At 43.0% G+C, this 27,783-nt stretch overlaps 1 protein-coding gene across 4 annotated transcripts in view; it reads right to left on the bottom strand.

The window, feature by feature from the left end:
* Positions 1 to 5,304: 5,304 nt before the first annotated feature.
* Positions 5,305 to 27,783, bottom strand: part of LOC135255511 (talin-2) — a 114,272-nt gene continuing 91,793 nt past the window's right edge. For 3 of the 4 annotated variants that reach the window (XM_064336778.1, XM_064336777.1, XM_064336779.1), the window contains exons 42-59: positions 27,276 to 27,422; positions 26,360 to 26,461; positions 25,861 to 25,980; positions 25,187 to 25,333; positions 22,307 to 22,473; positions 21,842 to 22,025; positions 21,620 to 21,745; positions 20,645 to 20,716; positions 19,267 to 19,383; positions 18,238 to 18,423; positions 17,856 to 17,963; positions 17,509 to 17,614; positions 15,124 to 15,248; positions 11,761 to 11,886; positions 11,367 to 11,429; positions 10,531 to 10,713; positions 9,810 to 9,935; positions 5,305 to 8,939 (exon numbers count right to left, since the gene is read on the bottom strand). In XM_064336778.1, coding sequence (XP_064192848.1) covers positions 8,811 to 8,939; positions 9,810 to 9,935; positions 10,531 to 10,713; positions 11,367 to 11,429; positions 11,761 to 11,886; positions 15,124 to 15,248; positions 17,509 to 17,614; positions 17,856 to 17,963; positions 18,238 to 18,423; positions 19,267 to 19,383; positions 20,645 to 20,716; positions 21,620 to 21,745; positions 21,842 to 22,025; positions 22,307 to 22,473; positions 25,187 to 25,333; positions 25,861 to 25,980; positions 26,360 to 26,461; positions 27,276 to 27,422 — 2,334 coding nt within the window. In that variant the 3' untranslated portion in view covers positions 5,305 to 8,810. The remainder of the gene's footprint in view (positions 8,940 to 9,809; positions 9,936 to 10,530; positions 10,714 to 11,366; positions 11,430 to 11,760; positions 11,887 to 15,123; positions 15,249 to 17,508; positions 17,615 to 17,855; positions 17,964 to 18,237; positions 18,424 to 19,266; positions 19,384 to 20,644; positions 20,717 to 21,619; positions 21,746 to 21,841; positions 22,026 to 22,306; positions 22,474 to 25,186; positions 25,334 to 25,860; positions 25,981 to 26,359; positions 26,462 to 27,275; positions 27,423 to 27,783) is intronic. The other variant, XM_064336780.1, reaches the window with a different exon arrangement.

The following is a 27,783-nucleotide window of genomic DNA, read 5'->3' on the forward strand; positions in this document are numbered from 1 at the left end:
GTGTAATTGACATTACCCTCCTCAGTTTTTAGAGCCATCCAAAATTAGCACTGGGCTAAGAGCTGGAGCTTCGTCTCAATATAGCTCGGCACTCGGTGCTGACTCAGAAATGCCGTCTCTGCCTTACACTGCACTGCTTAAAGTGGCCCCTTCCTGAGAAAGGCTGCAGCTCCTGCTTCAGCAAAGGAAGCTAGGTCTTCTGACATAGCAAGGCCCTAAAGCTACTACAAGCACTGGCCACTTTCAGATACTGCATGTGATTCTTCATATGCCTTTCCCAATGTTTACTATTGTGGCGCAAATTAACTAAGGTGATTGCAAAATGTACCTTAACAGCTGAGTGGATCTTGAAGAGGAGAGTAAGCAGCTATTTTCATTAGAGATTTCTGAGTAAAGAACCTGCTCTGTGGATTTCCCGGCTGTTAAGGCCTTGCCCCAGTGACCAAAAGGTTGTAGGTTCAAGCGTCATAGGAGTCATACCAAATGCTTTGTAAATGGCACCCTCTCACCTCTGAATGTAGTGCTCAGTATTTAAAGTGACGGATTGTGGGTGCCGATCTTGGGCGGGGAGTCATATAGTTCCCCTCAACATTTCTTTTCAGTAAATTCTACGTGTAAATACGTAATCTGTGTTTTGTAATCCACTTATTTCACAGCTCTCATATTTTGTTACTGTCAGTGAAAACACATCACGGAGAGAGAGAGAGAAAGAGAGAGAGACATAGAGAGAGAGAGGGGGGATACAGAGGGGGGGAGAGAGAGAAAGAGAGAGAGATGTTGCACATTTTCCCATCATACAATAGAGTGCTCACTCGACTGGAGTATTTCAGGCCAAATTGTTTTCTCAAACAACAGGTTCAGTTTTATTCCCTATCCACAGCACTGCCACTAAATCGGTGCCCTGATACACAGAAGTAACTTCCTCAAGTTCTTTATTTGTCTCCAAGCAGTGCTTGTATGGACACAGAAGGAACAAGGCTACAGGGAACAGCCACTGAGTTTATGAAAGAACGCCCAGAGCCATCAAATACCAAGCAGGACCACTGTACTCTTGAGAATGAGCAGTAAAACAGATGACATCAGCCAGCAGTCCTCCGCTCTACCTCCCTAAAATAGTCATGTTTGCTGTAGCAGACCTGAGGTCTTACCATCATCCATTAGTTGCTGTCACCTTTGGTTTACATTGCAAAATAATTCCCCTTCAAACAACATTCACAATTGTCTATAGAAGAAGGGGCTTGGCAGACTGACACTGTAATGAGAGTGGATCAATCCCAAACACTGTTCCTACTAAGGCTATACAGTTATTCTGAAGTGTTCCTAGGCTCTGGTAGGCAGAAATGGAAAGGACGTCAGAGCCAGATGCCTGACTGGTGCACCAGCGCAGTGCAGCACTGGGGAGGGGATTCCTTTCTGGTGTTTGAGGTAGACAGCTCAACATCCTGAAGGTAAAGAAAGGACACAGTTCATATCGGCCAACCAGCTGAGAAAACATTTCCTGTATGCACCACGATGAAAACCGCATCTCCGCAGGCACATATGCAAAAGATTGAATGAGCATTCTTGGCCTTCTGCCGGTCATTTATTCTCCACTCTCAGACCTTTGCGTGCGTCTTGAGGTTTTTTTTATTCTCCACTCTCAGACCTTTGCGTGCGTCTTGAGGTTTTTTAGGTCTAAACTGTTCAATAGATGACTTTGGGGGAAGCAGTCAGAACGAACTGTACAAACAGAACTAATCACCAGATTCATTCAGTGTCACAGACTCTGGAACAACCAGAATTAAACTTTAAAAAGCAAAAATATTTTCTTCTTGACATTTTGCAAAACAGTTTGTTCGCCTACTTTTGATTTCAGATTCACAGATGTCACTGCTTTTATAAAAATAAACATGAAGAAAACAGAAAGCTGCTTTATATATACTCAGCATATTCCAAATACTCACATTACCGGAATTTTAGCAGACTCTTATCAAGAGCACTTCTTGCATTTATACAACAGGCAATACACTAAGAAAACTCAAGATTAAGTACCTTTCTCAAGAGTACCACAGGTTGGCCATACTTTGGAACCAGCAATGCTTAACTTACAAGCCCAATTCTCTACCCATTATACTACACTACCACTTACCTTGAGTGAACCACCACATGAGTTTTATATCTTAGAGGCTGGGAAATGACTGAACAGCATGCTTTCTATTGTTTGGGTTTTGGTTTTCAAGCTAACCAATATTCTGGCAGAACAAATAGTCTGGGGCCCAAAAAAAAGTCCTCATAAATTACGACTGAAACAAACGCCCACATTCCTCATGGTCTGCATTTCAAGGATGAGGGACTGTGCAGTGTAAACCCTTCCTGTGGAAATCCTCTTATTAAACACTCCTTTCCCCAAGTAGATAAGCTGCCATTCATTAAACTAAAAGCAATATTATTCCTTCCACTGTGACATTTTTTCATTGAATACAGTTGCACTGCAGTTCCTCCCACGACCCAAAACATATTGTATCAAGCCTACTGTTTTTCAAACATAAAATGCCAAAAAGGCAAAACTGCATTCTTCAGAAACTAACAAGAAAAAACTTCACTAAAACATAAAACATGGCATACATTATATACACTTTACATAAAAACACTTTACTAAAACCACTTTAAAGTATGGTAGCTAAATATCAAAGCAATGAGAAGCTTAGAGACAAAACAGAAGCTTGACTAGATATACTGTACTGCTGTGATTTACAAATCACAACTTTAGCCTATTTTTAATGAAATTATTACAGTAAATCTTATCTGACCAAGTTCATTTGGAAGTGCAAAATCTTTTGAGAATGGCCTGTTTTCTTGTCTGTGTTTCAGGATTCCTGCTGAACATATGGCAGGGGTGTCACTTTACATAGTCAAACAAGGCCTTGGCAAATTTGAACACCCAAACACCCAAATATGGAGTTCACCAGGATGACCAAAACCACCTAATGCCTTGGTCCACGTCTCTCACCTGATCACCTTCAGTGTCCCTGTACAGATGTAGGAATATGTGTGGGTGTGGGTGTGTGCACCAGATGGGCTCTCGGTGACTAAATCTGAACCAGGTGAGTTTAGCTCCAGTCATATGACCACACAGAACAGCAGAGTTGAAATCCACAAGTGAACACTGCTGCATTTAATTTTACTATCTACTTGTACTATGTGCTTGTACTATGTGTTTGTCTTTGGAGTTTGTGGCTTAACCTAACCGGAAACACAAGCAGACAGGATCCCAGCTGGCTACAGGTTGATTATAAAGACCAATATACTATGTATTTGGACCAATATTTCATGAAAATGTAATGTTTAGTGTACAAGCTTTAGCTTGGGGGTCATTTAGCAATACCTCAGTTTCAAGATAAGTTCAAGTCAATATTCTGGAGGCTATACCCACATTTCAGGGTCAAGGAATCCAATGGTGTGACACTAATTAGAAAAAGGTACAGATGATTAAAATCGTAGTTTATTCATCTTGAATTTTGAAGTACTTAATCTGACTCTTGAACTCTCATCAACAGAACTGGCTAAGGCACAGGGCATCTTGGTCTTAGGCCTAGTCAGATCAACAGACATCATGACACAAAAGATACAATCAAGGCTGCCATACTGAGCCATTGCAACCCACAGTCTGTTGAAGGTGACAGGTTCTACAATATGATCACACGTGCACAACCCAGATGAGTATGTCTCTCAGGTCCTGAAAGTGGATGTCACTTTATTAGTCAGAGAGAATCAATGGGAATGTCAGTCTCTGGGCACCAGCATAGAAAGAGAATAAAATGTTCATGTCTAGTAACAAGATTTTCAAAGTGAATATCCAAGACAAGACTGCAGATCTGAAGGAGACCAAGGATCTGTTCAGAAGACTGGTGGTCCTCTCATAGTCAAGCTGACAAATTTACCGGGAGCAAGAAATCGGGAACCATGAGCTCACTCTGTCACCAAGGGCACTTTTCGCCCCTGATGGAACATTACTGATATACACTGACAGATCAAAGTTAATCGACCTGTCAGCGGATTTGCCAAAAAGACACCCAACAGGAATACTCAATGGATACAAACCCTTTGGACTCCATGCCCAGGGAGGATGGTTACCACGGTCACATAATTACACTGGTGGTTGGCAGGGTTCTCATCCAGAAACAGACAAAGAAATCACCAACTGTAACGATTGTCAAGAATCTTAGTGAAAGATGCAATGATGGTCTCTTGTCCCTTGCATAAGATAACGTAGTAATATAGAGAAGTAATGTTTCCTCCACTCAGTGCATGTAGGCTACTAACGGCGTAATCAAATGGATTGGCAGATGGCCGGTTTTTGACCGGAATGTCTGGTTTCCGAATTCTTTGTAGCTACTTGTCCAGTTAAGACCGTGAGGTCAGAAGGTACTGAAGTTCTTGAAGATGTTCTTAAGGGCCGAGTCTTTTGTCACTTTATTATTCATGTAGGAAACCCTGAAAAGTGCCCAACTCTGTTAGTGCTCTATAGGTATGGGTCATGCCACCTCACCAAGCCATAACTTGGCAACCTCTGATGTAAACTAATCAAATCAGGCTTGAGAATCAATGTTTTTTTTGTTTTGTTTTTTGAGGCAGATCCAGGAAGATTGAGTTAACCTTTGTGGAGCGGATTTAACATTTGATTCCCAATTTGGCTATGTAACTTTATAAGCCAACTGTCATTTTAGTAGCCACCTATGTCATGATCTATATTAACTGGGAAACCAGAATCACAGTGCATGTGCTACAAGCAGACACCTCCTGGAAACATTTGCATCATGACAAAGTGGTGACTTGAAATCAAACTTGGAGGCTATTTAATTCTCCTCAGCACTGGCTCCTTTTTTTCCTCTAAATTTATTAAACAACAATACCAAGCCCTTACTTATTGAATTGCGCTTTTCTGTCCACAACAAAGTTACAAAACCACAAACAACACTTCTGTCAAAGAGCGCAATACTGACACCTATTGGATATGCGATTACTGCACTAAAGAAAACACCTTAAATGCTTGAAAATACAGTATGTATACACTAAACAACCACATTAGCGGAGCCATATACATATTGGCAGTCATAAAAAAACATTTCTCTCTCAGACGCATTTGCGTAATCTGTATTGTCAAAGCAGCCTGTGAGGCAGTTCTGCAGTGTTAAAACAAAAAGGTCCTTGAATCTTCCACACCAGATCCAGGCAAGTCTATGCTAACCAGGCCTGTGAATGACATATGTAGGCTTTGTGTAGAGGCATACATCAGTAGTCACAGCAAAACAAACCAAACTGTACTTGTACTTTGAAATTCTTTATTTTCAGTGAATACAAAAAATATTTGTTTTATTTTTGTGTATGTATGTGCATCAGAGTGGCTAGATAAATAGTATACATACAGCTTCACTTCATGTCTGTAGTTTTATCATTCTCACCTAACTACTTTAGTCTGTTAAGGGAAAACACACATTTAAATTCAAACAAAGGTACAAGTTATTTTTCCGCAATACATCACACTAAACAGTGTCAACAACAGACTTTTGTATTTTAATCTTCATTATTTATCATTTAGAAAAAATCTCCATTCATAGTGGCTTAAAGAAAACTGATAAAACAAGTCAATCAGTCCCATCTCTGAGATATACTTTTAACATACATTAACTCTGAGACAGAATAACACGTTATCTGTCATTAGTTCAATAGCATCTTGGCACAGGCTCATGGAATGCAGTACAAAATGTGTTGATATTGTAGTTTTTATACACCATGTCTTAACTGAATGGTACATCACTGCCCATTAAAGCAATGGAACAGGTGGATTAAAGGACCATGGAGATGCCCACCAGGCAATGCAACAAGCAAAGTACAGAAGCATGATTGTACCCACCAGGGCATGCTACATGTGAAGTAGAGGGCCATGGATGCACCCACCAGCTAATGCTATCAGAACACAGAAGCATGGAAGTTCAAAGATGAAAATATAGGTACTACATGTGAAAGAACTAACAGGGTTACATTCACCCCCTTGAGGAAAGGGGCAAATCAGTGACATCACACCAGATGCTGAGTGGGCAAAAGACTAAGGCACTAATATGCTACACAGACCAGATTGGGCCAGAAACTAAGAAGGTGATTGTGGGAGGCTACATGGACACGGACAGATGTGTTTAAAAAAAGACCAAGTGTAATAACGCCAAGAGTCGCACTACATACAGAGAATAAACTTAATCATCAAAAATAGAAGGTTGGATACATTTTTTGTTGCTCTCAATACACAACATAGGTAAAAGCAGAAAGACAGGGTAGCTCCAAACAGAAGGTAATATTTACTATGTGTGCAGAGCTTAAAAAAAACAAAAAACATCAGTGCATCCTACAGCATCTGCAATGCGCAAAGTACGAGGTGTCTTCCATGTATTAGTCCACGAAAGCTTATGAATAGCAGAATAGGAGCCTATGAGCTGTAAACAAGGCCGCCGACAAGTCTCCTCACTTACAATTACTCAGCCCGACTTGGAAACGTTTCCATTTAACTGGTAGAACTTGCCATCAAAAGCTTGCTGCTATTAATGGCTATTCCCTTTACATTAACTGCACGTGAAGGCACGCAAATGCACAGGCATTCATTATGTCAAGTCACGTAGGAGAGTAGGACTCAGGTGTGATGCTGTCAGAAAGTGTAAAGAAGCACCTTCCATTGAGTTGCTTGGACTGGTTATTCAACATTGATTCTCAAGAATCAACTTCAGTACCTTTACATGAAGGAAAAACCAATGGGAATGGAACCAAAATGTAAATCACACAGTGCACTCTTTCACTAAGGAAGGAATACCAGTCCCACAGGCATTGAAGTTGGCATTTAGATTACTCAATATAATGCACAGATTGTCCACACTTCAGACAGAAGTGAGATTGCAGGTCATCTGCCATGAGCAATTGTGGCCCTTTAAATTCATAAACACAGGAGCTGTGTAGCAGTGTTGTGAAATAACAGACTTTTCTTAGTATTTTTGTTTTAATTTACTTTTCGGTGGGGGACTGGGGGGGGGGTGTCAGACTAGGGTATGTCTTGAAGCTACAACTTGGTCTCATTTCCCCCTCATAAGAGAGACTTTCATTTTCTCCACACATGACAAAGCTAAGTATTTCACACAGCAAACATTCTGTACATTTTTTGCTTCATACATTATTTGCATTTATTCATATTTAACTGCAGAAGTTTTCAGCCTTCTTGATATGTAGTGCTTGTAGAGTGCATGAGGGAACAGGAAGCAAGGCTTGTTGTGTCCTTGCCTACAGTCTAAAAGCATTAGACCTACACCTGCAACCCAAATAAGTCACTGTGTTACACATTAAGTGCCCCATTCGCCATACTGCATTGCGTAGTTCAGTCTAAACTACACATAATATATGGCTCAATACAGACAGCAGGTTGTGGAAAAAGATTTTTTTAGTGTGCAGCACATGCTGTGAGAGCATCATTAGAACTGTAAAGGTAGTGTGAAAATATGACACAGAGAGCAGATCTTTTCTGCAAAATGTGCTCAAAGCCTAGAGAGCTAAAGAAAAGCTAAACTTCAGTGCCTCCAGTGAAATACAGTGAATTAATGTTCGACCCCTAATGGCTGGAAAGTTAAACATTCACAGGGGTTCCACATCCAGATGAAAGGTGATTATATGTGTCATTAACATCAATGAGCCCTCTGAAATGGCTCAAGATTGCAGGTAGGTGATAGTACGGTGCTCTCCAGTGCACAGAGACGTGTTTGTGGTCTGCATTGCGTTTTGACAAACAGAAAAAGAAGAGATTCACAATAATTAATGTGGTACCTTTTTGAAGCTACTGATAGTGGTGCAGTAATTACATCTAGAAGCATTTACACAACTGCCTAGCAAAGGAAAACCATTTTGTTATCACAGATTTGCATTGCGCTTAGTGCAACAGAGTGGGTTCCAGGTCTACAGAGAAATCCAAGACTTCAAACTAACTGCAAGACTCAGAGGAACAACCGAATCATCCAGAAAATACCTTCAATAAATTCATATCCCTTCTATTAATAAGGTCTATATCACATGTCTGATATTGTCAATGTACATGGGCCTGTGCCCACATACTTCTATGTACTCGGTCAATCAAGCTTATCATCTCTGCTTGTTAAGAGGAAGAACACAATGATTCCTTACATTAAAAATGTAAGAAAAGACTATATTCGCTAGCCACTGAATTCATTAGTTTCATATTTCGCATTGTATTGACAGGGATATTTTCCCAGTGATAAGTTGGGGATATCATGTTAGGATGCTTTTTTTTTTTTAAGGCCGGCGTACCCTGTCCATAGTCGTTGGCGATGTTTTGTTAGCTCAGGCTGATGGAACACTAAGGCCGGGACAGAGGCCTCCATAACAGGCTAAAAGCAGTAATCTTCCGCCTCTGTCACAATGACAAAAAAAGAACATGAGCAGAGCGTATGTGCGTGGGTCTGTGCACGCGTTTGCGCATGTGCGTCATCGTGTGTAGTGTGTGAGCCCATGTGTCATTTCAGGTATATGCAGTGTGTGCGTGTCTGTGTACGTGCATGCGTGCGTGTGTGTTGTGAGAGAGGTGTGTAAAATAATGTGTTTTAGAAGTGTGAACTTGTGTTCAGGCAAGTTTTCATGAGCTTGCTCGCTTGTTTAATGAGTAACTAATTCCACTGAATGAGTTTAGCATGGGCGCTAGCAGTGCGTGCGCACAGACAGACACACCCAGACACACACGCTGCTGCACGGCGGTGCCGGGCCCTGTCCTGCTGAGAGATCTGGGCTCAGTTCTCGTCCTCCCGCAGCTCGCTGGGCAGGAACTTGTACTGCTGCTGCCTGATCTGCGCCAGCTTCTTCCGCGCCTCCTCCAGCTCCCGCTCCTTCCGCAGCATCTCCTCCTGCGCAGCGATGATCTGGAGACCACACCCAATGGGGTCAGCCAAACTCCACCCCGCCCTGCCCCCCCCGTCAGTGGTATATTGCAGACTAAACACGGATGAGAATCTACACAAAACCAGTGAACTACTCTGTTGTGCAATGGAGTCTTGCAAACATTTTAGGGTCACAGAGCACAAAATCTGACATTAGAAAATGCAAGAGCTTTAGAAGGGAGACCTACAGATGACAATAAACCAATCTATAATACCCATATGAACCATCAAACAGAAATTGCATTCCATAGTCAATTTTAGCCCTAGACAAAAAGAGGTCTTGTAGATATTCATAAAGGATGTAACAGATTATAGCTTGTCCACTTAACAGTAAGAAAGGCCTTTGTAAACAGAGCTAGCAGGAAACCCTGTTTTTTAACAAAACCTCATACATTCACAAACCGACACACACATACAGATCAACAAATGCACGGCTGCAAACACATGCTGATACACACACTAGCACGCACACACACTAAGACACACGCACACTGGATGGGCTCTCTGTTGTTGAATCTACCACTCTGAACACAGAGCTTGAGGGCTAAACATGCCTGCAAACCTCTGCTTCCCGTCAACGACCACAAATTTGGATGTTGATCACAAGAGAACAGATAAGACCCTTTGGCGACACTGCAATTTGAGGCTTTTCAAAGAACTTTGCAGTATGTTGGTACAGCTGTGAATAGCTGATAAACCACAGTCCGTGTCTCATTTAACCACGGAAGCTTGCCTTCATTGTACACAACAGTTTATAAGGCCGTTCATTTTCATGACCGAATTACGCCTGCAGTGACCGGTGAATTTCCTATCCGTGTCATTTTACACAGCTGCACTGGGATAGCCTCTTACCTGGGCAATCCCGCCCACAAATTTGGTCTTCACCACCACGTTGTCGTCGTCGGCCTTGTCGAAGGCGGCCTTCTGCGCGGCCCTCACCAGGTTATCCGATGCCCGCTTCACGGCGTTTCCGGCAGCCTTCCGGAGCGGAGCAGTCAGTTAGCCATGTCTCAATGCCTCACACTCAGGACACGAGGCTAACAGCACCAGATGTGAGCTTGTGTCTACTGAGAAGCCCTGAGGGGCTGCCTGCACCTTGTGTCCTTTCATTCCAGAGACAAAAAAGTACCTACTGTATGGTATTGAACACAATTCTGCTCATTACCAGAGATTTATAGCCACTGGTCATCATTACATTACTGTATGCTTTTACCTTGGGTAAGTGGTACTTACACATACTGATGGGATTACATATTACACATAATGACACCATCACATCAAAAGACCACACATAAATGTCATTTACACAGGTGTGAGCTCTGAATCATTCACCCTGACAGAAATCCTTGGTAACTTTAACCACAATAAAACAGCACAGGTAATTACTGCCCTACAAACTATTCTTTCTGCAGTGCTGCTACTACTCATATTAACCTTTAAATGCATGTATTTTGTTTGGTAAAGATGGAAGTTGCGAACGCAAGTCATTTTTGGGAGCCTACCCACACCGGTAATGCTGCAGGTTTGGTTACGTGCTGACGGGTGTAAGTGTGAGGGTGCTTAGCGCTCGCACCTGTAGCCTCCTCATGGCCTCGGAGTCCTGGTCGGCCTTGACCTTGCAGGCCACCAGGAGCTGGGCGGTGGAGGCGGCCACCTGCTTGGCGGAGGAGATGAGCTTCTCCTCGCTGGCGTGGCCCTGGACCGAGGCGTTGGCCGACTCGCACAGGCTGCTGGTAGCGGCCGCCACCATGCGGGCCTTGGTGAGGGAGACAAGGCAGGCTTTATAAAGGTGCCCCAGCAACGATGCAAAAACACAGCACAGCATATGGGTGGCCATATGGAAGATAAGCAACTAGTTTGTCCACATTGAACCCGGTCGAAAAATCCACCTTAAATTATTCCCTGTGATTTCATTTACAAATGCCTTTTAGTCCTAGAGAATGTGCCATTTCAATATGCAAGGTGCTGTTATTCATGGCTAATATCCTGAGCAAATAACTACAAAAACCAAAACCACTAGAGCAGAGTAAGCTAAAAGGCAATAACATAATTTGTCATTTTAATATGTGATTTTAAGAGTTCCAATTCAACTACAAATAGGAATGTTTTAGATCTAGGGAGGGTAGGAAGTAGAAACTTACAATTTGGCTTATAATAACTGCACTTTAAGGACAAGTAGTCAGTTTTCAGGCAACAGCCCTATTTGACTTTTAAATGCTGTACTCCATTCCATTACTGCAAGTGTGCTCTAACAAGAATCACAGCAAAAATTGTGTTGAGGGAGTTTCTAGTACTCAGGATGTATACCCCAAGTGGCTTATAAGTACACCCAGTACAATCTGGTTCTTTATTGGTTCCTTTTCCCCCTGTTAGGAAGGGATTAGAGATTAATTAACCATTGAGACTCACCGCTGAGATGAGGCCCTGGGACCACTGTCCATCATCCACAGCGTTTGCAGGGATCAACCCCACCTGGTGGAGACAGACACACATTGCATCACACCTCCCAAACACCGAGTGACATTCTTTCCTTTATCTGTTCCCCTCTTCTTAGACAGCCTCTCAATATTTCTCACTGCGATAAACCTGATGCGACTCATACATAATAAACCCGCAGTATCTCTTTCTCATAATACATTTGGTGACTTCCCACGCTGTAATAAACCAACTCATCCTCACAATAATAAACACAGTGCAGATTTGTCAAATGGACTCCTATCAGGTGTGACATACACAGATATGTAGATAAACTTGATGTAAGAATCTCCCTCACCATGAAGCAGTACCCTCACACTGATCTTACCTTGCCCTGCGCCACCAACTCTCTCTGCGCAGCAGATGCTGACTTCACCAGGGCACTGGTCGCCGCGGCGATGGACTTGGCGGCCTCCAGGATCTGCTCCTCAAAGTCCAGGGTCTCGTCTGCCTGCTGTGAGTAAGAGACAGGGGGTCAGAGTTCACAGCAGGACCAGGTCCAGCAACAGAGAGCCAATATGTGAAGAGCAGCCTGTTTAACATACAATAGGAGTGCAGTGACATTCAGCATCTGTGCATGCACGCTAAAGGTGACTGCCATTGCTGTGATAACCCCTCTGGCAGAGTTGATCGCTTAGGGCCATGGTTCCCAAAGACTGGACCACCAGTCCCCAGCAACTACAGTCAGTCATAATGAAATGCAGGATGTTGTGTGGCAGTCCCAGAGACTTTGAGACTCAGATTTGCCGGTCCGCAGGCATAAAAGGTTTGGGAACCAATAGCTTAGGATATAGATGGATATTCAGTGTGCAGATGACATCTCCAGAATTATGTCTGTTAAATCACAGACAGGAAGAAGGCAATAAAAGATTCCAGACAATTGACAAAACTCTGGAAACTCTCCTCAGTTTCTAAATGAAAGACTCCCTCCGCCTTTTGAAGAACACAGAAGGACATGCCAGGTTAAGGTACAGTGCTGATGATATACTCCTACAAAAGCTTGCTCGCTATACTCCTGTTGCTATTCTCCATTAGCATGTACAGTCCATCTCTGTGTCAATTAATCTGTGGCATGATTTAAAAAATGAATAAATATACAGTGTGCGTAAAACCATGCTGGTACTTGCATTCCCAGATTCTTGTAAGCAGAATGCTATACAAACTAAATGCAGTTTAGTTTATATAGCACATGATAAATCTGACAATTGCATTCATTCTTGCTATCCTCAGTCTATGAATGCATTCTGAGAATCCCAAACTTTAGCAAATAAGATGATATGATAATGGAATGAAGCCATCTTGTGACTGTAGAATTAGAACTGCAATTTAACTTTCAGCTAAGTGCGAAAAATTCACACACATCCTCAATTAACACCAAAACATAGGAAAAAAACCCACTTAGAAACGCCAACCAAAATATTTAGCACTGTGCTGCAGGACAGTAAGTCCGTGCTCTGCAAAGTAAAATAAGCGAACTAAAAAGTGAACAAACGGCAAACACCAAAAACACAAGAACGACTAGAAAGCATTCCTGCTTCATCTCTCAATGTGCGTCCGTCACCACAGAACACGTCACGACAGCACACACAAAAAACACGTCTGGAGACAAGGCGGGACACTGTAGGAATATGTTTGATATATAGTTGGACTGAATAACAACCTAATATATCAAACATATCAGACAGAGCCCTGCATCTGAGGCTTCCGGGAATAAACTGGCTCAACAGTACGACCACAGAGGGGGCATGCTGGGACTAGCCTGACACCAGGGATGCGAAACGAGGAGGGGGGTGAGGGAGTCATCGCAGGTGGAGGAGCGTAGGGGGGAGGCCCCCAATACTCTGAACTGTGTTCAGACACAGTCGTCGTTTCTGTTTCAGCAACAAACCCGCACGTCTACTCCCTTCGCTAGAATAACGACACTCCTGATGTGTACGACAGAGCCTTTTCTAGAAACTTCCACCGTTGAGACAAAGTAAGAGCAGCAGAATAGAGCTAGGTGAGCCACCACTACTGAGACACCCATGCTATGCTGTAAGATCCAGCCCTGGCAAAATGCCCAAACTGAGACACACAGAGACCTGACAACCAATCACGTTTGTCAGAAACAAAAGGAATGCTCAGTGATGAAGACGTTCCAAAACTCTGCTTCCCTTTAGTTTAGCTACAACCAGGTGAATGGGCGTGGCTAACAAAAAAGAACAATGCAAGTACAGTGCAGTGTAGTGTGAATGGAGATGGGAAATCATTACACCAGTTCTGCAGCCTTGCAACTCAATGCGCAGTTGAGCTTCTTCGTCAGACAGCCATCTGGCTTTCTGTCACAGGTTAAACATATACACGCTGGCACAGCCACAAGGCACGCATAAGATTTCGACCACATATGCGCACACATGTATACACTCGCTTATGTACACACAAACAGGTAGTGCAAACACATGGGTAAACATGCAGGCACCCATGAACACATACAACTGTACGCACAAGCGCACGGTCACAACTGCACACGCAAGCAATCAAGCACACACAACACCCACATTTACACATATGCCTATGTGCGCAAAGGCACTGGTACGTGTAAACGCACTGCACTGTCCTCCAATGTAACTTAAGGCAGTGTCATAGCAAACAGACAAATGGGAGCCAGTTGATAGCAAATATCCTATGCTCCATAGGTCGCCCAGCCAAAGCCTCAAACCACTGTGCCTCTTCCACACTTTCATTCAAATTCATTATCAGGCAAATAAATATTTTTCAGGTAATCAAATTTTCTACAATGCACAACACTGTTTTCCCGATTCATAGAACATTAAAGATGTCCTTCAGCAAAAGACCAAAGAAATCACACCAAAACCATCTCAGAAACAACAGGCAGAACTTGCAGACAGCAGACTAGTCAGAGTCATCCTTGACAGCACAAAAAGATGAACAAACAATACTGTCTTTGCAATCCTTAAGACATTGTAAAGACTGGGAACTACAGCCCTTCAAACTTGGAAGATGAAGACGCTTTTCTGTGACTGCCTAAGCCATGGGCTCCAAAGCATTCATCTCAAGGTTCTCCAAAAACGACCACCCTTTGCTGGGCAACCCTAAATCATCCAGTTAATGTTTGGCACTTTTACCCAACATTCAACTACAAACTGCAATTAAGTGGGAATTTAACACAAGTACATGGAAGCATGTGTAAATTGTGACATCAATATATAGTAGATTTTACATTATATTACATTACAGTAATGCTGCATTACAATACAAACATTTGGCGATATTTCCAAGGATGCATAAACTATAAATTTACTTAATCTGAAAGCCTAAATTATGAAATAGTAAAATCTGGAAATATAAATGAAGTACTTCTGAAACTTTTAATTATGTTATTTATTTATTTGTTTAATTATTTATTTATTTTCTTCTTCCTGTTTTCCCCTTTTTTCAAGTAGGCCTAAGTGGTCCCCAGATCTCAGTCTGGGGAATCCCTGGGCTTGATATAATTGAGAATGCAAAAGTCACTGAATCTCTGTATTTGACTTGAGTTCCTTTATGGGAGATTGGAAATTGGGTGCTAGGCAACAGAGGGTGCTCTGTGAGTGCATCGAACACAGAGGGGTGATTGGTGAGAAGTGGAGAGGTGAGCGGTCAGCTGGACGAATAGGGGTGGAGTGGTGGGTGGAGCAGGCTGGACTCATACCTTGGGCTTGGCTCTGGGCTTCAGCTGCTCCAGCTTCTTGGCTGCAGCCTCAATGGACGCAGCGGCACCCAGCAGCTCCGTTTCAGCGATCACTGTGGGGTCTTCTGGATCCACCCACTCTGTGCCTGGAACCACCAGAACACAAACATTACCCACAATGCAACACAGTATCATCAGCACCAGAAGTCCAAAAACTGGCCACAAACTTCCATCAACTTATGGACCATCCCATTGACTTCATATGGAAACTTCCATCAGGTCTGGAGATGGTGTTTTATTTTGCTCTGCAAACGAAGGTTTGTGCAGGGGATCTGCTGTCAGGGAAGGACAGCATTCGAAGACGCCAGAGACCGTGCATCAACATGCATGTCCAAAACCAAAAGATCACTACATAAAAGCAACAGGAAAAACACGTCTGTATGCTTCAGAAAATGAGGTCCGAAATGCAGCTTTTGCATAATTTTTTACCCTACTGAACATAGTAGATAAAATTATTAAGTTCTTTTCTCTGAATGTATAAGTATACCAGACCAGTACAGGGCCATTGGCTTTTACTTGGACCTGGTTTTCTCACAAGGTCTCTTGAGAGGCCTACAGACTGGTAAGACTGCTGGCCAACAGTGAGGCAGGAACAGCAGGACAATGACAGGAGTCTTGGTTAATTATAATAAACTTTTGAGACATTCAATTTCATTTCAAACTAGAATAACAAAAAATGTTAGCTTAAATTGCAGTTGTGATGTTTGTTAGCCCATGTACTGAGATGTAGTGAGCACTTCTTGTTAGTGAAGGGAAAAAAACAGAGGTAATGCTTCCTTTATATATTGTAATTTGGCTTGGTTATTGTCTTTTTGTAGAGTATAACAACCTGTATATATGTTCAGTTATAATTTTAAAGAGTTTTTCATTCATTAAAATGAAATGTATACATGCCCCAACACATCAAGCAACAAGCAGGGTGAGTACCCACAATGCACTATGGTCAAGAAACGGTGCACTGTCACCACAGACATGCATCAACACAGAGCTGCTTTCAACACAAAAACGACAAAACTAGAAGAAAAAAAAACATCCACATGCAATTCCACAAATTCAATTTCCGCACTGCGATGATGCATGCTCCCCATCACCCCTATGTTAAGGTAAAGGCTCGAATGGAAGCGCTGATTTATGGACACCTCGTGACTCTTTATAGACATCAAAGAGCCTATAAAGGATGACTCCTGTGAGGAGGCACGGATGGAATTATATTTTATGGATTACGCGGGGACCCTGGGGAAATACATTTCCACCCCACTCTCCTTCTCCTCTTCCTCTCAATGAAAGGTGATCCTCAAGAACAACATGGCGTGTTTCCAACTTACCTCCATCTGAGGCAAGAGAGAGAAACAGGGTGGCATATTTCAGAGCTCCGACAGAGCACACGGATTACTGACTGCACTGACATGTAGCCAAAACTATTTCAGCCCAAAACTGCTATCATACTTCAACAGAACCATCTACTTAAGTGATTCAAAGGCACAAGCTTTACAGAGAAAAACTGATAAAAATCTTTGGACACTTGATGTGGGTCCTTTGAAGCAAAATGCAAATCCATATTTGGTCTAGATGCACAGGCATAATGACGTCGGTTTTCTGTGATAGGAATGAAAAAGACAGCTCTTTGAACGCGCACTCATTACAATAAACTGGGCTCAATTAGCAGACAGTTGGGTGCTAATACACATTGAAACTTGGAGACAACCCTGGTTAAAGGGACCTGCCAATCAAATAAATTAATAGAGTGGGGAGGGAAATCACGACTCAAACGAGACGATTGATGCACAGCTGGTAGCACATGAGAAACATTCTCCTAATTATTCTTTTCATTTAATTGTCTGCTGCAGTCATAAAACAATCTGTAGTCACGGTGTAATGATCTAATTCTTTCCTTGAGAGCATGGTCATTAATACTGAAATGCCATCTGAAGAAAACTATTAATTAATAGCTACCAGCAATACCATTACAGGTTTCAACTTGTAAGACAAATACAAATGAGATTGAAATAATTATATCTTTTCAGTATTCAAGATAATGCTCTTTTTTTACATCTTGCACATTGGATGAATCTTTGTGAAACCAGTGTCAATGTTGTATTAATATCTTCCCATTAATGCTGTGTATTTTATGCCATAGTTCATAATAAAAGCAAACCTAAAATTGTAACAAATTTCATTAAACTCTAGAGATGGTGATAATGAATTGAAGCTGGTGGAAATGATCCACTCCGATATGTGTTGTAGGTCTTTGTGCGTGTAACGCTGGTCTTTGTGCTGTGTAATGGCAGATGTTTCTGTGGAGGGCTGGCTCTGCGCTGGTGCACGTGTGCTCACGCGTGTCCTCACCTTTCATGGCCTCTGCTGCCTGGATGAGCTCAGTGACGGCTCCCGCCACGCGCTTAGAGAACACGGCCAGCTGCTGCTTCTGTTCCGGCGTGGGCTTCTGCAGGACCTGATCACACGTGGCAAAGAACACGTCAACACCCTCAGGCACACAAACACAACACTGAACACACACACGCACAAATACACTGCACCATGTTACAACACTCTACAAATGACAGACAGACTCACATCGACATGGGCAGCAGCAGAACCTGTTCACACACACAATGAAAAATAACACGCCGCACAAAAACACACAAACACGTATTGAGGTCAAGTGTCAGGGTGAAGAGCCTGCTCAGCCTCACCTGCAGCACGTGCTCCAGAAGCTGGATGTAGCCATGGGTGCACTCGGTCCCGTACGTCAGCGCCCGGCTCCGCACGTCCTCGTTCACCTCCTGGTGAAAGGCCGCTTGCTGGAGGGATAAAGGGAGAGAGCTCTCACAATTACCCTAACCAAACACTCAACAGACAGCCACAGAATATTCAGCTCCCTTGAACAAGGTACTCAACCCGATTACATGAAACGCCCTCTTCTTTGAATTACTCATATCATAGAGGTACGTAAGCTTTGTAGGTCACCTGAACAAGGATGGGCTTTGCTTACACGTGTAGCGCAGCGTTGTGCTGCTGAACTCAAAGCCCAGCACACAGACACATCGGACCCTCCCCTTCGGGCTGTGTCAGTACCTTACAGGTGGTCAGCATGTCTGAGATGGCCTTCCGGCTCAAGTTGGCCGTGGAGATCACGTCCTCCTGCCGCGCAGAGTTGCCTGCCGCCACAGCTTTGGCTGTCGCCGTGGTGATGCCCTTTGTCATGCGGATGAACTCCTCCGGCGTGGTCGACTTCTCTGGAACTTCTTTCGACTGGAACACCTGAAAACGGGCAGATTCTATGATGATCTAAAGTGGCAGGAGGTGATGGCTTTGCACTGTATTGGCCGTCAGACCAATTCAACTGTGGTTAACATTACCGTTATGATACATTACCCTGCCATACCTTGGACTGCTTTCGATTGTATATAAAGTGTAGAAAAGAACATAGATGCAGAGTACAACAGGACATAAATGTTTGTATTCTCAAGTTTACATTATCTTCTGGGGAATGTAAGAACAATCATTCCATGAAACAAGTTCTGGTCTTCATTACAAGCACAATGACTAAGCCTAGTAAATCCCACATGCATATATGCTATCAGATCTGTTGTAATTGTGCATACAGCTTCTCTTGTCTGGTGGATCTAGTTAATTGCAGCTGCTGTATTGCTGGTCCCGAGGGGCCAAGAGTAAGGATTGGAGGAAAACTGTAACAAAAACAAACTAATCAAGCTGCTCTCTCACACCATATTGACCACACTGAAATCACAAAATGACATAAGGAAAGCACGCTGCAGTATGGATCACTGTACAGCTGGTGGCAGAGACTCAACACATTTTAAGGAGCGCAGCTCTGTGAAGCCTTTCAGGTTTAAAACTGCACTTTCAGACATGGCCTTTTGAGTGAAGTGCTCAATAAGTATGTGATATTTTAAAAAAAAAAAAAAAAGTGGCACAGAAGCCCATGCCCAATAAATGGCAATATATCAGAGAAAATCACATGAAGCCAAACACGGTTATGGAAATTAACTGAATGTAATAGACGAGTTTAAATTGTTTAGGAGTTGGATGGCTACTGAAGTAAAGCCGTTGCTGAAAGTGTCCACTTAGACAGCTCCTTACAGTCAGCTCCTGCTTGATGCACTCTATGGTGGCCTCCAGCGCCCTCGTCCCGCGAGTGGCCTCGTCCTCCACCGCCTTCACCGTCTTCAGGAGCGACGTCACGTTCGTCACCATCACCTGTGTGTGTGAGCGGGGGTGGGTGGATTAGGGAGAAGATATTGGTTGAGACGCAAGAGCTAGAGCTAGAGCTGGCCCTGTGTGCTGATCACAGACCTGGGCCAGCAGAGGGCACCAAATACGCATAAGTCAGCTGGACTGGAAAGTACAGTCTCTACAGCAAGAATCTGAATTAATCACCACAAGGGGGAGCAATGAGAGAGCATTATGGGGGGGGCGGGGTCTTGTTGTACTGTAAAACTGTTTCAGATGAGTTTCTGTGTAGTGCTTCTGTGTGGTTCATTTTATACTGGAGAATTGAGCTTCTGGTCCTCAAGCCTATAAGAAATCTACAGATTTGAAAGGGAGCAGGTTTTTTCTCTTGGGACATGAAGGTTAAGTGGATCACAAAACAATCGAGGAAATCACAACATTTGGAGCCAGGCCTTTGACCATCAGCTCACGGTCCAGGAATGAAAGTCTGTTATGAGTTATGAGATTGACCTGATAAGTTTAAAAGGAGTTGGTTAAAACACTCAGTCAAGTGGCATGCAGGAACCACAAGGCCAACCACTCTCCCTAACGGTGCTGAACTACAACACTAAAGGGGAAGTCTTGTCAGAAATGACCATTTGGCATGTTTCATGATATAGTACTTATGCAATACTGGGCATTCTGAACCAAATCCGTTATGACTGGACATTCCTCCTCCAATTGATGACAGACAGCTACCACCAGCAGCAGCTTTTCTTTGGCAGAACCAGATAAAACAATGCCAGGTGCTGTGCCTGGCTAAAGCACTTGCTCTCAGTGCAAAATCACCCCTGGTCTTGTAACTGAATCCAGACCATGCAAGTTTGCTCACTAAAGTTGCATGTGAAGGACTCCCCTCTGGTGTAATGACTGCACAGCTCTGCAGTTCGACTGTTGAGTGACTGCAAGCAACTAAACTGAAGTTACAGCAACATTTTGAGGTCAGTCCACATGAAAAAAACAAAAATTCAGCTAAATATTAAACAGGACGAATCAGGACTAATATACATGTTTTTAGGGAAAGGTGGAATCACCAGCTGGAGGGAACCTTATAAGATGCAGTTGTGGTGCTTGATACACTGAGCATCATAAAACATACTGAGTTCTTTTCTGACTGCACCTGCCCTTCTCGTCGCTGAGCTGCAGTGGGATTAGACCGTGCAGGTGAGGAGTGCTGATTATTCTGCTCTGGCGGAGAGTGGGGACACAGTACCGCACGCACACCGCATGCCTTAATCCGCCTGCTCACCGGCACGTCTTTAACGTCTTTATAACAATTAGGAGGGCTCCCGCTTCCTGCTTTCACCTTCTGGGAGAACAGCTAGGTACAGATTACAAGATTTCATAAAAATTTACCATTGGCACAGGTGAAGCTGGCCACACAGTATACACACACACAGTTGCTGCACACTGACTGAAAGTACATGAATCCAGTGCCTATAAATCCACTTTACAAATGAACGGTGTTCACCTCTACATCAGGTATTCCTCCGTTGCCTCAAGGATCCTGCAGAATAGATGACTGAGCTGCTATGAGAAAATCTGGCAGAGGACCTAGAGGGTGCTGGGGATCTGTCACTTCGGCCATTTTAGATCAACAGATTTATGGTGATGCTATACATCTCAGATCTACCTCAGGAATAAGAAGTTGTAAGGGAGGTGGGGGGGAGTTGGAGAAGCACTCAGGTGCTTTGATTTGTCAGTCTGCCCTAAAAGCAGAGCACAAATCTATCAGGGTACTTGCAGTAGGTCCTCTGAGTAAGAGCAGTAACCACTATCTATGATCTACAATAGGACCGGTGCTGTAACATTATTTGTGTGCTACAACAGGACTGCTGCAGTACCACTATCTGTGAGCTACAATAGGATTAGTGCTGTACCACTATCTATGACCTACAATGGGACAGGTGCTGTACCACTACCTGTGAGGCACAATAGGACTGGTGCTGTACCATTATCTGTGAGCTACAACAGAACTGCTGTTGTTCCACTATCACTGAGCTACAATAGGATTAGTGCTGTACCACTATCTATGATCTACAATAGGACAGGTGCTGTACGACTAATTTTGAGCTACAACAGGACTGGTGCATTACCGCTACCTGAAGAGGAACGTGGTGCCCCTGCTCCTTTATCCTCAGAAGGATAGCGCCCGCCTGTACCCCGTACTGAAGTGTGTTTGCACGAGTTGGGCCACGTCATCAAGGCAATGAGGGTGTCCTACCTTGGCAGCGCTCTTTAGCTGGTACATGGAGGGGTCGTCGGCAGGCTTTCCCGCAGCACATTTGGTGGCCCCTATCAGCTCGGCCAGAGCCTTGGCAACATCCTTCACCGCGTTTATTAGAACCACCTGAAGAGGAACATTGAACTCATTTCAATCATCAAGATGTGCTAAAGATTAGCTAAGCGCTAAAGAAAAGAGACCCCCGCACTACGAGAAACCCACCTGCGTTTCAGGGTCGTCGGATCCGATGCTGGCGGCCCCCAGCTTGACCACGTCGGTCAGCTGGGTGATGGTCTTTGCGGAGGACTGGGCAGCCTGGGCCAGTTTTTCCTGACTGGACGCAGCTCCAGACACCAGCATCTTAGTGTCCTCCACCAGAGCTTTGGCCGTCTTCAGGATGTTCTCCCTGTAGAATTAGGATGCAATGAAATCCCAGGGTCAACACTGGACTAAACTGACAAAGCAGGTCAAACTAGGACAGAAGACATCCTGAGGGACTTTCATACACAACCCAAATCCATCCAATCACAGCCTGCTTTATTCTTTTGCTTTCAGGTCTGTTTTGTTGTATTTACATAAGCACACGTGGGGCTTAGGCCCACTGACCCTTTCAAAAACAGCCTTAACCTAATCATGTTGATCTTTATACTCCACCAAGCCACTCCTCCCCAGTGTTCCAAGCCTCACCTGTGGTCGGCGAAGGACTCTTCGTTCTCTGCGTTGAGGGTGCCGGCCGAGGCGAACATGATGGTGGTGTCCAGGTCGGCGATGATCCCGGAGACAGCGCTGGCGGCCGTGATGCAGGCCTGCGTGCCCTTGTTCCCCGCCTGGAGGGCCGACAGCACCATGGAGACCTGGGGAGAGAGGCCACCTCCGGTCTGAGCCACTGCAACCCTGTGTCCTGTTCTTTACATTACATTACAGGCATTTAGCAGACACTCTTATCCAGAGCGACTTACACAACATTTTACATAGCATTTACATTTGTATCCAATTATAAAGCTGGGTGTATACTGAAGCAATGCAGATTAAGTACCTTGCCCAAGGGTACAACAGCAGTTTCTACTAAGGGTACAACAGCAGTGTCCTACTGGGGAATCAAACCTGTACCTTTAAGTTACAAGACCAACTCCTTCCTCCTTACCCATTATACTATACTACACTGTTCTCTACATTCACATCTATATCAGTGTTCAACCTCCTGACCTGACCCACACAAGCACTTTCACATACAATCAACTGCAAAACCTTTTGTGATAAATCTTATACAACCCCTATTATACAAATGATTGAATTGCACGCTTTTATAAAAGATGGAAAAAATAGGACAACCCATGAAAAAACACAGGTAGCACCAGACAAAGAACATCCCATAATTAACAGATGTCATGAGAATGTGCATAACCCCTCAAGAGCAGCCTAGTTAAACACGTTTCAAATGAAAGAACACCTCTAACTAGTGTCAAGTGTGATGACCTGTTTCTAAAAAAATTCTATTTTATTCTTTGCCAAAAGTCGAGAACAAAACCATTTTTATTCAAATCCATCCATAACTCAATCTCTGCCTACATAACTAGTGTAAATAAGATTATCACTGTTCATGATTACAGCTGAGACAGCTGATCAAATACACTCACTGGATCAGTCTGACACACCAAACTACACAGACTGTGTATTTGTGCACTGGTGCGCTCACACAAGACCAGTTTCTCACAAATACATTACAAACAGGAACAAGTAAAGCACTCCAAACACACAAGCAAGCTCTGAGGTCCGGGTCTCCAGACACGATAATCCTCAAAATTATTCAGGTCTGGAACAAGACTTGGAAGAAATCAAGCAATCCAAAAGCAAATGAGAGAAATGCAAATCAATCTAGATAACCGCAAGCTTGAGGAGATCGAAAAGCTGAAAGGATGGAAGTCACAAAGTTAGCTCATTTCAACATTTATCATGTCACCAAGAACATACAGAAAATGAGTAATGGAAAATCATCCACTTGTACAGCGAATCAACAAGACAAGACATGTTGCGGTGCCTGAGCCATCTTTTTACTCAGTAGATAATACCAGCCTGAAAAATACTATTTATCAGTTGCAAACTGAAGTGAAATGTTTAAACTGTTGGTGCACATATTACCAACATGCACATATTGGTCACATTACACAACTGAGTCCTTTTCACTGCTGGTCAGCCGCCTATTAAGAGCACATAAAGCTTGACAGCTCAATAATATATGTCTGCCATCTGCAGTCAATCTCCCTCTTCCAGTCAGTGTGTGGGGGACTAAAAGCCTGGCCATGCTGATAAGGGCAATGGGGTAAATACGGTTTCAACTATAAAGGTCAACAACGTATCATTTGAGCCGCATAGCGGGAATGCTTGTTGGTCTTTAATATATCTGTATGGCATCAGTCAACAATTTCTGCCAGACTCTCCATTATGCTTCATGGATGTATGTTTTTTTGTATATACTTTGTAAGGACATAAAAAATTATATATAAATGCGTAAAAATTGATAAATTAATGCCATACAATTCAAGGCCATTTGAGCCATCAGCATACTGTCATATACACTGCTGTTGAGTGACTGTGGCTTCAAAATAGCATCATGAAAAGGTCTTCATACTGAGGTTAAATTTCACAATTAGCAAGTCCTGACTTACTCTCTTTACCCATTATCAGTCCAATCAAACACTACAAGATGCATCAATGTGACAAGTGAACTGCACAGTGCTGTAAAATGGAAAATCTGTCTCTGTCCTCCATAGAGAAAAACACAACTGGAAAGGCCATTATCTCAATCCTAGGACTGATGCTATCTCCACACAAGGGGGGGCACTGGGGTACAACAGTTCCTCTGTAAACCTGAACCACTGACCTGTGCTGAAGCAAACCCATGGCATCGCAATTCTTCCCCATGTGACCTTTCCATCCTTTCAGACAATATCCCAGTGCCTTCATGCTAAACCCATCTCGTTTTTCAATGCATCGATTTTATGCCACGGCATCCGTTAACATATATTATTCAGTAGGGCGCACAGAGAAAAGCTTCCCATTAAATGGTTCTTAGATTGGAAATGCATTCGTGCAACATTTATGCTCAATTACAGTCCTCAGCAAATATGACTGACAGAAAAGCTTGCCTTGCATTCACATGACGGAGCAGCTTATTGATACCAATCTGCTCAGCACGTAGAAACAGAGATGTAAGGAGATGCCAGAGACATCTGTAAGGTCACAGGGCTCTAATGCAGGGACTTCAAACTTATCTACTGAAGGCCCACTTGAATGCTGGCGTCTGTTCCAAATTCCCAAATAATTTAATCAGTTTGATATACGAGTGCCTCCTTTGGCCTTGAAGTTTGTTAAAAATGTCACAGTGAACAAACATTTTACAATGACTTATTTTGGGAAATTGACTTGTTGCATGTTTAGTGTGAAAATTAATCCACTAAAACTACCATACAACTTGACCATCATGAGAACTGAATTTGATTTGCCTGCAGATGTCAGTTGTGATTCCCGAGTCTTCCTGTCCTGTGGGAGGCGCTGTGTCTGGCTCACCTTCTCAGTGACAGCCCGGGCACACTCGATGAGCTCCCTCTTGGTAAAACTGTCAGTGGGGATGACCTGTAAGGCCCCCGCCTTCTGGACCAGGAAGATGCAGCCGTGTCCTAGCTCCTGGACTCGCGTCTTTATCTGGAACCCAATCTGCAAGCAGAGACTGGTACATTCACCATCTGCAGTACCACAGATTCTATAGTGACACAAGATATTCAACTATATTTGTAGCATTAAAAGTTCAACCTCCCAAAATTTGTCAATTTCATGCATTTTGAGATTAACATAAAGAACATGACCAAAGGCAATGGATGTTACACCCACAAGCTTCCTTGTTAAGGAATAATAAAGTTATTATAATTAAATAAACATTCCAATTCTTTTTTCCAGAAAAATGGTATTTTATGCAGAGTGACTTACAAACTACTTTCTACTTACTACCTCCATTCACAAAAGAACTTCCATGATTTTTTGTAATGCTCATTCACTCAACCCTATGAGGAGACCAATGTTTAATCAAATAATACTTTTTTTCAGCAGCTATTCATATAAACAGATATACATATCTGTGGCAGCATACTACATCATCTTCAACAAGATATTTACACTGGCTTAGCAGTAGCAAAAATCAATTTTATCAAGAATGAGTGCCAATGCAGAGAGCAGACAAGTCTCACCTCCTCTGGCTCTGCTGTGGCAGCTGCTAAACGACCCTGAAGGGCCAGCTGGCCATAGTCTGTGGTCACTTGTGAAGCCAGACCCCCCAGTTCCTCTGGACTGGTCACTGACTTTGTCATCTGGAAAAAGAGCAGTGATCGTTACTGTACTACTGTGAGACCAATTCTGTGAAACTGTGCTACAGATACGAATGTAGGAATGCTTGACAGTGCAAATAGGTGACTCAGCCAATATATTCTTCTAGCCAGCATAACTTTAACTATGGTAACTTGAGAGGATCATATAGAACTGGGATTCATCTAAATTAAAACTACTGATAAGTAATATACATTTTTTATTTTTATGCTATGTTTCATTTACATAATTTCCTTTGATGATGTCAGCATAAGAGCTTGTGCCTGTACCAAGAACACCAACCCCACTGTGCCTCACTTCGAACAAAACTGGAATGTTAGCAAAAAATGACACTTTTAAAAGGTACTTGGTATGAGTTCTTACCATCTCCTGGGCAGTGACAGCAATGGCCTTGGAGTATTTCACCATTGTTGTTTGATAATCCACAAACGAGCCCTCTGGTTCTGGGGGTGTTCCTTCATCCAACTGGGGAAGTAAAACACAGGATTGAGATCATTATTCAGTCTCTAAACGGTCACATCTCAAAGAGATTGAAAAATATAAAACTCAAATCATTTTAAAACTCATTTTTTTAACTCATTGTCTACTTCAAACGTGTTTGTTGATTCTGGAAAGCCCAATTTAAACAGGTTTGCATGAGGAATAAATTGTATTAAACGTGTAATATTTATAAACCTCAAAAAAAGCTGCTCTTATCTTTTCCTTTTCTAAAAAACAATATTGACAATGTACAAAGTAACAAAACTATTTTAAAAGATGGTCCCTAATGGAAACAGCAATCTCTGCTCATGCCTGCACTGTTGTTGTTTTAACCTTATTCAGACTCGAAGTTGTGCATTCTATTGTATCAACATGTAGATATAACCTTTTCCAATATTGCTTCAAAGAAAGATCTCGATTAAGCTAAGGCTTTAGAATAACTTTTTTTCTGCTGTTGCGAAGCCAGTGAAGAGTAGCCTCTGTTGATTCAATGTTAAGGCTGTTAGTGAAACATCACCAAGCAGACAGCCAAGGTTCAAGGTTCATTCAGACTTCCAATAACTCAGAAATGACTGAGATTATACGTTTCCATAAACATAGAAGACCTCTCATTAATCTCACCATTGAATCACAAGATTCTCGACCAACACAACAAACAGGTGAATGGATCGTACACAAATATCTCATAGGCTTTCAGGTGAAACCCAACTATTACTGAACAAAACTGTAGTAGAATTTTTCAACCCCAAACTAAACAAACCCCACCTAATCCAGCCTCCTGCCCCAAACGCACACTCACCCTGCCCATGGCCTCTGCGATGGAGTCCACCATGCCTCCCACCATGCCCACCTCGCTGGCCGCTTCGTTCAGAGTCACCATGATGTCGTCCACGGCCTCCTTCATCAGCTGGGCCGCCTCGGCGATGGCCTCATGAGTATGGGCCGCCTGGACAGAGAGAGAGAGACGTCTCTAAAGGCCCAAGTCCTCTGTGGGCCTCAAACAGGCAAGAGGATTCATGTCATTCTGTTTTACTGCCATTTCCCTACTTCTGAAGCTGTCTCTCTCTTTTTTGTCTGGAATACAGTAAAATACAAAGATACTGAATTACAGTACCACACCGTCGGATGGTTTTCAGTCACATTTCATTGATCATTTAAGCAGTTGTTTTATACGGTTAACTCTGAACATTACCCAGTCTATGGTTTCTAAATTGATTACTGATTTTATGGTGACTGAAAACCATCAGACCATGTAACCAAGTTTTTCCACTTCTGGTATATACAACATATGTGATCACAAGTGGCAT

The sequence above is a fragment of the Anguilla rostrata genome, chromosome 5 (assembly GCF_018555375.3).
Source record: "Anguilla rostrata isolate EN2019 chromosome 5, ASM1855537v3, whole genome shotgun sequence".
Classification (NCBI taxonomy): domain Eukaryota; kingdom Metazoa; phylum Chordata; class Actinopteri; order Anguilliformes; family Anguillidae; genus Anguilla; species Anguilla rostrata.